This window comes from Thermobia domestica, chromosome 9, assembly GCF_964235325.1.
Source record: "Thermobia domestica chromosome 9, izTheDome1.hap1.1, whole genome shotgun sequence".
Classification (NCBI taxonomy): domain Eukaryota; kingdom Metazoa; phylum Arthropoda; class Insecta; order Zygentoma; family Lepismatidae; genus Thermobia; species Thermobia domestica.
Genome location: NC_137462.1, coordinates 16608334 through 16620457, shown reverse-complemented (window position 1 = coordinate 16620457; position 12124 = coordinate 16608334). Strand labels below are relative to the sequence as shown.

Here is a 12124-nt window from a genome sequence, read left to right as displayed (position 1 = left end):
TTATAAATAATACTTCATTAGTTGAACAAATGGTAAAAGCGTGAAATCTAAAGATTCCTTGGCTGTTACAGAGACAATGGTATTAATGAAGGGACAGTAAATCATACCAGTTGAGGTTATAGAGCACAACGTGTAAATAAGGCATTAAAATCTTATTTCAATTCTTATCTGAAAAATATTAAGAAAAAGATTTATTAGATAGAGAAATGAAACCTCAGTGACATATGATAAGCTACTCACCATTTTGAATACTTAAGTTTAAGTTTACAAAATACAAAGCTCTGAGGGTAAACGTCCTATAACCAATCGCTACTTAATTAGTGATTTTGCGAGAATGTAAACAATTAAAGACACAGATAACAAAGATTAAATTGATCGACAATTGTTCTCAAATGGAAATATAATTATTAACCTTGATGGTAAGAAATTGATTATTTAAAGGAAAGCGAGAAACTATTATAAGCATGCTTTATCATGTGAATTTAAGACCTACTCTGGAGTAAACTAATTTAAGAACATCAGTGCATTTTCAATCATTTGGTCCAAATTCGGTACACGAAAAGATGGAGCTGTTTGTTTTCTATCTGATTAACTTACTCATCATTGGTATGTGAGTTACCAGTCCGATTCATGGCGAGAAAACATGCTGTTTGAATCTCACAATAAGTTTACAAACGATATAGCCTCGCTACAAGAAACAACACTAAACTGAAAAACAACCTATTACACTAACAGAAAAGGTATGGATGGCTGATATTAGTAACCTAAATTTTTGGTGTGTAACCATTTTCGTCATTCAAAAGGATTTCGTCCAATACAGGGTCACATAACCATCTTATTGCCCAATTAAATGATGATGTGTACGCTTATCGATGATCTTACGGGTATGAAAATTCAATTTACTTTTATGCTTGTTGAATCCCAGTATTTCGCTGTGATTGGACTCTGTAAGTGTGTGATAGAGATGAGAGAGATCGACAGAGAAAAAGAAAGAAAGAGAGAGAGCGCATTGAAAGATTCCCTCTGATTTATAAGCGTGATAAAAGGCTCTCTACTCTTAGATTTGTTACTAATTCACTTCCAACAACAACCAAAAATTTTCACACAAGCCTCAAGATACTTGTAACACTTTTGCTTTTGTTTTTTCAACACTAAAATTGTTTTGTCGCAAAATAAAGGAAATGTGTTTCGTTACACAGTGTAAAACTAAGGTAGATATCTCAACTATGTGAGTTCAAACTTCAAGCTTCATGTACTAAATCTATAATTATTATTCGCAGTACAATAATAAGATTAAAGATATAACTTGTTCTGCGGACACTGTTTCCATATCAAAAAGGTATTACGCGCTCTTCCTTGTTGTTTTAGGCTCTGTGTCAAAAAAGTTTGAAACAAACATTCGTTAACCTCTACTACTTGTGATTATAAAGTAGTTCAGGGAGAAGGTAGAATCTACTCTTGGTAAGCTGAATCGATTGCGATAACCCGTTTATGAATATCTAATACGTTCTTCCCCAACAGAGACCAGTATTAAAACCCGATATAGGGGTATATTTCAACCACTTTCGTTTTATATACAATGTTTCGGTTTGTGATTACACTTGTCTTTAAAGGTATTCCAGTTTTCAAAATTTCAGATCTATTGGATGTTTCGAGTTCGTTTATTTAATATCTGGCATTAGTTTATCCTTATCACATTAGAATTATTAGAATATAGCTAGTTACGCTAGAACCCACTAGTTCGTGTTTGCTCTCCAGTTCATCAAGAGCTCGGAAGTAGCATATTTACCACCAATTATGCAACAGATGTAGTTTTGGGGAATGAAAATAGTGTGTAAATTTAGTCCGTGTAATCAACATTTATTTTTATCTACAAATAAAATTGTGTAACGCGGAGAATAATATCCCATACAACATTTTGTATATTTTTTTTGTAGCTATAAGATTGATTTGTTTCAGTTAACGCATGAAGAAATTAACTTGAATAGCATTAGGATATTTAGTTCGATTTATTGCGATCTAGTGCTCGTATGCCGTCGACAAATAAATGGCAAGTCTTGGTCGGGAAAGTAGTTCGGATGTGTATTGTTATGTTACAGATGAGTTTGTTCTTGAGAGACAAAGACAAAGCATTACAGAGTTGTTATAAAAATATACGACGCTCATTTTCAAATAAAACCATGGGCTTCACATCTTGTGCGCCTTTCTGTGTGGAATCTTTGAGAATTTGGAGGAAGGGAAGACAAGTGTATATGTCATTTTGAATTCATATGATTTAGAGGGAGCTGAGGAATCTTGGTGATTATTGCTACTTCTGCTCTTGTAAGGTTGTTGGATTCAGTGCAATAAATAAGAAGAACATGGTCTATTCAAACATTCCATCAGCCATATGGATTGTTGATCGTTTCCGATACTCCTATACAAAACCCTGCAACATATCTAGAATGCGTTAGTAATTTTAGTTCGCAAGCCATGAGAGATAGCACCACCAGCATCCCATTTTTTCCTCGATTCTAACAAAAGTTTCAGGATGTCACAATATCTCAAATCCGATTTACACCACCTTGCCATCCAATGCCTCATTCGGTGTCTAACTTTAATTCTCTATATTTTTGTTCATAGTGGATTACGATACAATTAACTCTTAGTAGTTTGAAACGCATTAGATAATCTATTTAACTGTTTAACGAAGACAAAAGCACGAGTTTGAAGTATCGTGTACATATCTTTTCTGTAATTTCTGAAAAACGTTTGTGGCGATTTCGATCATACACATCATACCACTATGTTCTCAGGCATTTTTTTTTCATTGCATAGATAAAAAAGAACACAAAAGGTTAAACTACATTTGTGTTTGCTATTGTTGAGAAATTACTTCGAATATAATGTATGTAAAATTGCTGGGAAAGGTATAATAGAATAAAGAACATTCAAAATATGTAAAAGTGAACCTAATATATTAACAATATCAAACATCGGGACGGATTACAACATGTAGTAGGTAAACTGTTTTCATGACCATTTAGCGAAATATATTGTTATTATCTTGGAAAATTATATTACCTTCCCCATGTTGCAGTTACCCTTGAAAATTTCAGTTTAACTGGATTGAGTACCATTAGTGATTAAAAATATTTTCGCGTTCTCCTCAAGTAGTATAAATATATAAAGTTTAGTAAAGGGTTATGAATTTCTGACTTCAAGAATATTAATTCATGGTATTAGTTTTGTATTCTTTATATTATTGTTGGGTTATGGTTTTGTTTATACTATTAAAGTTTCAATTTTATTACTAGAAGGTTTTTGAAGAGAAATGGTCGTAAAACAGCAAAGTTTAAAATACAAACAGACGAAGCAACATTACATGGACACTTGTTATGTTTTCATATGTAACATATACATCCTTCTTTAGTATTTATGCTATGAACAGTAACAGCTCATTCTTGATGCCATAAGCCACTATTTATTGGTCGATAATAATAAGGTAATTAATTTGATTAGCACATTAAAACATTGATCCGGCGAAGGTCTGTCATGAAGATTTGACGATAATGCATAGCGAAGCATGAACACTTAGAGTTATTACATTTGTACTACTTACTATCAAGTAGCACATTCGATTCATCAGCATTACCTCTAATTATTATGGAACAAACGTCCAAAGAAGAAAAGACTAGAATTGCAAGTGGAATGTTTGAAAGATGTTGTTAGTAAATAACTTGTGTAGTGCGTATGGAAACTACATAAGAGTATGCAGAACACTTTAAGTACGTTATAAACTTTAATCTCTTAAAAACAATTTGAATCAATATTTCTCATCCTATGCTTCAGGTAAAATATTATCTCGAGCTGATGTATAAACTCAGAATATTTTCATTGCTTATCTTTAATCATGTCTGCATACAGTAATAGTTGGAAAAAGGTGAATTTAAAATAATACAGTGGTGTAACAGTCAACAATATCACATAATATACATAATAAATTATAGGAAACATAAATTATATTTATCACTTATCTGTTTGCAGAAAATTAGCACGTGTAAAAATTAGGAGATCATTACACAAAACCGGAAACTTCCAAGTCATATCAGGGTATCCATGCAGTAAACAAATATCATAAAGCTTCATCACAGAGAACGAAAATAATTAAAATTGAGCTTTGGCTGTTATAACCATTCAATAGGACAGTATAAGTGATTTGTAATATTCAATGATGACATTCGTTTACACGTTAAAATGTCATCCAACAGTTCTAACTGATGCCACATATGAGTCTAGATGAAAGTTATTCAACACAAAATAATCTCGGTACTTAATTATAGTCAGTGATTTGGAGCATATGATGAGGGTGTGTGCCTCAACAGTGACAAGGACTTAGTAAGCCTCCAGAGAGATTTAGTTGCATTTTCGTTCCTAACTTTTAAAAGTTACTGCCAAATTTTCTATCAAAATGTGATAGATTCATTGATTTAAATTCCATTGACAGAACCTATTATTTTCGTTTGGTGTTTCTATGTTTTTGTATTCTACGTATTTATTTGTTGCTTTATTTTTATTACTCTCACCCTTTTCAGAATGGAAGAATAAATACTACATTTTAAATAAAAAATAGACTATACGCGTCCACGTTCTGCGACCTACCAATATATCATGTAAGATTGACTTTAGGCACCGGACCAAAATATCTTTACTATCACGGACACTTGGATTTAAGGGATAGATGGGCACAAGAATGTCCTGAAGTATTTCGTTTAATATTTGCCTAGAATCTTCAAAAGTTATTCGACATGGTAAGTTCATTTAAAAATATATATATAATATCACATAGTTTTTAAATAGGTGGACAAACACCGTGTGCGTGGGTTTTCTCGGGGATCGCCAGTTTCCTCCCACTTTCTTCATTCCACCATTTCATTCATTACTCATCATCATCGTCTCCTTTAGCCTAACCGGCATAAACGTTGGACGTAAAACTCAAAGATTTCATTTTTTTAAATAGGTGGATTAGTAAATACGAAATCTGGATTTATAAAACGAACATGTAGATTATTAGATTAGTAAAATAAAGAGCTAGGTAGATTAATAAAATAAAGATATACATAAAATAGAGACTCAACAAAATCTAGGTTTTATATCATCACCTCTACTGCATATTTGTGTTCTCTTACCATTTCTGTTGACTCCTCCAATGCTTGTTATTTTAAATTCAATACTCGCAAAGCAGAACGGAATTACTGTGGAATACCAGCAGGAGACTCCCCGATTTGAGTGTGTTCTATAGGTATTTTTTATGAAGTGTAAATTCTGCTGGGGTACACCTTTGTCACAGATCGAGCCATTTTTAAATATATCCTTATCTAGCCAGTACTTGTTGATGTACCAATAGTATTTAAACTTGTTCTCTACCTGACCATTCAGGTTTGCCGCTTCATGTGCTTACTTCACTGACACATAAAGGGTTATTAAACTCGTTTGCGCATACCACACTCTTATCTAACTTGTTTCTACTCAGTGTCTGGTGTAACCTTAACCGGCTGCAAATTATTGTGCAAAAGAATACTTAGATGGAAAAGAACATTTACGGTTGGGTAATTAACACAATCAGGTTATCCTACGAACACCATGGGGGGGGCGGTGTACCCCAAGTTGTTTTTGTCATATTTTCTAACATTTCTATTTGCATAGAAATCTGAAAAAAGAATGATATTTTCAAGCTTGATCCCATTAATCAACAAAGTACTTGTTTCGTTTGCAGTGTTTTGTTTTTTTTTCTATTTGTAAATAGAGATAGTGTTGTGGGCCTCAAAGACCCCCCTTTGGTAGTACTATGGGGCTATTCACCGCATACACTAACTGCTATATTCCAGTGTTTGGGTACTTAGTTTACTTTTCTTTGAAAGAATTTTGGTATTACAACATCCAAGGTCACTCTGAGGTATTATTACTGCACGTTATAAAAATTAGTATATATATTTTTCTGATTATTTTTTGGCACCTGTGTATATATACGAGGGATAACAAAACATCTAAAAACTTATTACAGGACACGTAAGTTATCTCCTGTAGAATACGTGTTGCGGTTGCGGATCGTTTTTGTTTTCAATGTGTCATGTGGACCTTCCTTGTCCGTCAGCCCTAACCAGTTAATCTGTGAGTGTCGTGGTGTGAAGTGGTGCGGTAAAATGCGCGACCTGAAATACTTCCGAAGAGGCACGGTCGTTGGTGTCCGTCAGGTTGGAGCTTCAGTGGCAACGGTGGCAAAGATTGTGGGGGTATCGAAAGACACTCTGTCCAATGCCACGAGGGCATACACAATTCACGGGCAAACGACGTCTGCAAAGCAGAACAGTGGTCAAAAATCATCCTGACAGATAGGGACCGAAGGGCACTAAAACGGATTGTAGCAGCGAAAAAAAAGACCACTGCAATGAAAATTACGTGTGAACTCAATTCCGGCCTACAAAACCCGGTTTCATCGAAAACGGCGACGGGAACTTCATAAAATGAAAATTCATGGCAGGGCCGCTATCGCCAAACCCCTGGTCACAGCAGTAAATGGCATGACGTGTTTCCATCGATGTTTTATGGAAAATGTATTCAACACGCACTACATGATACGATATTCCACGTTTTTGGCTGTGCAAATGCATGTATTTTCTTTTATTTTATTCAATTTTAGGGGCAAATTGAACTCTATGTAATTCACCTTCCCAAGGCACACTTATGTGCAGTTCTTCGCTTAAATTAGCCAAATTTCAACACTTAAGGAGAAAATGTCGCGTTTGTTATTTGTATGTACAAAAATGATTTATTAATTTTTGTTTAGCCTAACAGTAGTTTTTATTTACTTGTTTGTTGTTGTAATACAACCCATTATCAACATTCTCGATCATTTATTCTTTGTTCAAAATAACACACAACTCACCATGAGGAGGTGACTGTACTTCGAGTTCCACCCAATTTTAGTTCCGATCTCCCGTCATATTTAATTTTTTGTTATGGCCCTATTTGCTTGCGTCCTTACTTACTTGCTTTACTTTTCTAGATGGCATAGTCTTTTTCGATCCTAATGTTGACAATTCTTTCCTGGAAATCAAGGAATCCGTCGTGACTCGCAGGCCCACTCACGGATTGAGAAGCTTACTTCACCAAATCCCCATTCGCTCAACTGCTTGGGTATGACATGGGTATGGCATGGCAGTTGTCTCTTTAAATGGCAGTTTCACTAACCCTTAGTGCAGCAACTCAATATGCAAGAGACATTCTAACTGAGCGCAAAGACCATGTTATTGTTAAAAATAAGATCAGGATGGAAAAAGAGAAAATTAAGCGAAAATTTTTATTAAAATGGTGACATAGAAGAACAATATGTTAGAGGAGTCTTCTTGGATGGAAGATAAACCCGAAACTAACGCAAGCGAATAAAGGAAAGCATTGGTATCGACGGTAAATAAAAAAACAGTTAACAGTAGTGGAATAACGCGATTCAACACGTTTGCAAACATCTAGTAATAAAGAGGACATCGTCGCGTTTTCGTACGAATTTCTGGATGAAAATGGAACTGATCTACTATCGTAGCAGGTGGCTGTTGCGGCATGCCAATCAACAAGGAAAGATTTAAAGGAAATCTACATTATTTGAAAAAAAGAAACTAAATCAAGAACTTCAATGGACCGTTTGCCTCCTTCACGCAAATGAACTACGGCTTCGTTACTGAATAAGACATCTAAACTGGGGAGCGTCGGGTCCTGTGGAAAGCTTGCTTCATTCTGAAGAGAATAAAATATAAAACTTGACCTTCCAATGAACAGTGTTGATGCAATAGCTATTTCACTGAGAGTTTACGATTTTCATTATACTAAGAGGATCAGTGGGCCATTTGCAAATTCTATTTTCCGTGTTTTCTTTTATCAGCGGTAATTACTGAAGCCAAAAAAGAAACAAAAGTAAGTTTATACTAATTTGGAATAATACATTTTTATTTTTCTCACTTGTATTACAATGAAGCAACTGACGTAGCTAGATCGTCTGAAAATTCAACTGAGATAACAGTTATAATTCCAGCAATACCAGACTTTGTCCCCTTGTTAGCTGCTTCGAAATGTCAGAAGTCTTAAATTTTCAACTTAGAAAATGTAATCTTACTCATAAATGTTCTGAGTACATATATTTTTCCACTACCTATACTGAGATGGATACATGTAATAATTTTATTTTGTTTCATTGTTTTGAATTTCAGAGAAAAGAAATTGTACCTTCCATTAAGCATGTACTGTTTTATTCATGTAAAATTGTGACTTCCAAATGTAAAATGTAACATTTCTATATGTCAACAAGAATGTTATGAAATGATAATAATTCAATTTTATTCCGTAATTTAAATTAATTTAAACGTTGTACAATAAGAATATAACATTTGGTACGTTGAAAAATCTAAATACCGGATAAATTTTTAATATAGTACATTACTATGAATACATACAATATATACTAAAATATAATTCGAAACACCGTGGTGTGTTATAATTTTCGATTTTCGGTAAATATTTTGCCTTAATAAAACGTAATTTCGTTACACATTTTAAACATATTTGCTGCTCTTCGGCAATCCTTTTATTATATATATATATATATTGTAGTTTATATTATTTTAAGATATATTCTGTAAACATATCGTGTTGTTCACGTGTAAAAGGCATTTATATTTATGTTTGAAAGTTATTATGTTTATTACAATACTTACTATCTGTGTGGTGGATTAATGAAATGTAACCAGACATGTCATTACGGGGGAATTTACGTTAAAAGGTTATTATTCTACAACTTTCGTTCTCTACAAGGGCAGTGTTATAATCACATTAGTATGAAGTCACAAATAAGAAATTGTGAAACTTTATGATAAAGAAAACAACAAGAATGTATAAATTTTATAAATATACCCCGTTTTCAGTATACGTAGCTTATTTAAAAGCGAAGCAGAATATTAATAATAAGAAATGGTCGAACAAATTTCGAGATGTAAAAGGTAAATTGTTTTCGTGGTGCTTTCTGAGTATATAATCTTATTATATTAGAAAGTTCTAATATTACTGCTGGTGTGCTAGCGCTTAATAAATTTCCTTTTATAACTGCAGTGAATACCATTACTGATTAAAACACACGTTTATACTTCTATCAAGTTATTTAAATGCATACTGTTTAATAAAGCCTTTTAATTTACTGACTTTGGGATTACTGACCTATGGTATTTGTTCAGATCGGTTGTTTACATGAATACTACTAATAGTTTTAATTGAGATCACTAGAAAGTAGTTTGAGAATAAATCATCCTAAAACAGCAAAGTACGCGATTCAAATATTGATAATAACCTTACATAGACTCTTGTTATATTCTCATATTTAAAATATACATGCATCTTTCATGGATTGGATGAACTCGTTGTTGATGTCATAGGTCATTATCTTTAATTATAAATAATACGGTACCAAATTATCTGAGCACATTAAATTATTATTATTGCTTATGTGCTGCTTACTACGAACCAAGAACTTGAATTCAAGAACATTACATCTAATTATTATGTGACAAAGTTTCAAATAGCAAACACAAATATAGCAAGTACTTTTTACTTAATAAGACATTAAGTATTTAGTTCTTGAAACAAATTGCTAGTAAATAACTTGCATAACACGTATGAAAACTAGACAAAAACATGAAGAAAAATAAGTTCATTGTAAACTTTAATCCATTGAAAAACAATTTGAATTCAACATTTTGTATTCCTTGTTTTAGCTTAAATTGAAAATCACGTACAATAATTTCGTAATTTATTAGTTCCAAGTGATGTGTAAACTCGAAATGTTTTTATATGGACGTTATGGATGTTGTTCACAACTTGTAATTTTAGTGATTTATTTTATTCGTTCAGCAAGAAAGTTCTAAACAGGAAAATGGCTTGTAAAATATCATGGAAAACAATGCAGATGAAATAGTGCAAATTTCTGAAATAGTTGACGGGATATAAGAAAAACAAATTAACAGAATATTTCATTTTAGTTAAGTTTTCATCGAGATAAGCTTTATGTTAAAGTTTTCAATTATTTAAAATGACAAACGTATAAAAATAGAAAAAAAAAGAATGGTCTGTGGATACTTGTAATATTTTGAGACAGAAGAATATAACAAGTCAGATTCAGTTTAGAATTTTATAAATATGCTCAAATATGCAGGTTTATATACATTGCGACTGGTTATTTCTGAGAGTAGTTTTAAGTACTAGAGAAGTAGGGAAGCTTTCACAATGTTAGTTTGTTGACATAAACGTGAAAAGGAATATATATGTGTGACATAAGACATTTTCCATTCAGTGTAAAATTCTAAGAACAGTATTTCTGTTTGGAGGTGAAATTTTGAAAAAAAAAACAAGTGTATTTTATTGCAAGTATTACTTCAATGCAATATACTTATAGTGGTATAGTGGTGTAGTAGTAGTTATAAAGTATCTTGAAAGAAAATTGCTTTACCGTATTATGTGTACAGGCATTGATTGTTTTCGTAATCTGAAGTTAAAATAATAGTGTGTTTCTTCAACCAGCAATGTCGCATATATACCTAATAAACCTTATTTTATATCACAATCACTAATCTACATGTTTAAAGCCTTTAGATATTATTTCCTCGTAACACATTTATCATGTCGAATAAACTTTGGAGATTCCACAGAAATATGAAACCTCATACTCTAAAACACTGTTGTGTCCCTCAGTTCATTTGTCAAAAGGTCTTTGGACAAATTTGTTATAATGGGAGGACAGGCGTCCACTTGTTCCCCCACTTTGAACCATCCATTACTGGTTAATAGACGTCGCACAAAACTTCATATTGGTGGTACAAAACGGTACAAAACTAGTACAAAACTTTGACACTATTTTCAGGAATATCCGTTATGGTTGGGGAACAAGTTAACGCTGGGCCCAGACATTATATCGTCCATTACTGGCTAATGAATGAGGTACAAAACCTTTTATTTGTGGTACAAAAGGGTACAAAGCTAGTACAAAACTTTGCAACTATTTTCGAGAAAATTCGTTTTGGTGGGCGAACAATTTAACGTTAGATCCAGACTTTAAGTCGTCCATTACTGGATAATGGACGTGGTACAAAAACTTTTATTGGTGGTACAAAACTGCACAAAACTAGTACGAAACATTCACATTATTTTCGAGAAAATTCGTTATGTGGGGGAAAAAGTTAACTCTAGGTCCAGACATTAAATCGCCTATTACTGGCTAATGGACGTGGTACAAAACATTTTATTGGTGGTACTAAACGGCACAAGACTAGTACAAAACTTTGACACTATTTTCGAGAAAATTCGTTATCTTGGGGGAACAAGTTAACGCTTGGGCCAGACATTAAATCATCCATTACTGGCTAATGGAAGTGGTACAAAACTTTTTATTGGTAGTACAAAGCGGTACAAAACTAGTACAAAACTTTGACACTAACTAACTAACTAACTAACTCTATGGCCTATGGAACCCGGAGGTTCAGTGCTGCATTCACAAAAGCTCTCCACTGACTTCTATCCTTAGCTAATTGCATCCACTTCCTACTTTGTATTCCTCTCTGTGCGAGATCCATCTTAATATTATTCTCCCATCTGCGCCTAGGTCTTCCTAATAGTGGTTTTTTATGGGTCTTCCAGTCAAGACTTTGAAAGCGTTTCTACTTTCTTCCATTTTAGCTACATGAGCTGCCTACCTAAGCCTCCTATTCTTGACGACCCTAACAATGTTGGGTAAACCGTATATACTATGTAGTTCCTCGTTATGAAGTTTCCGCCATTCCCTATTCTCGTTCCTCTTGGGTCCCAATATTCTTCTCAGGACCCTGTTCTCAAATACGTTTAGTCAGAGTAAGCGACCATGTTTCCCAACCATACAGAACAACAGGCACGATTATCGTTTTATATATTTTAAGCTTCAAATTCTTCGACAGAATTCGCGACGACAAGAGATTTTGAAGCGAATAGTAACACGAATTCCCTGCTTTTAGTCGACATTTAATTTCTCCGTGAATATGATTTTCCTCTGTTAATATTGATCCTAAATATTTGAAAG

General features: G+C 33.4%; 1 protein-coding gene across 1 annotated transcript in view; it reads left to right on the top strand.

Annotated features, from left to right (window-relative positions):
• LOC145660742 (uncharacterized) overlaps positions 1 to 12124 on the top strand; it is a 153327-nt gene that overhangs the window by 18875 nt on the left and 122328 nt on the right. Inside the window, exon 4 of the mRNA XM_081726151.1 lies at positions 7046 to 7176. Coding sequence (XP_081582277.1) covers positions 7046 to 7176 — 131 coding nt within the window. The remainder of the gene's footprint in view (positions 1 to 7045; positions 7177 to 12124) is intronic.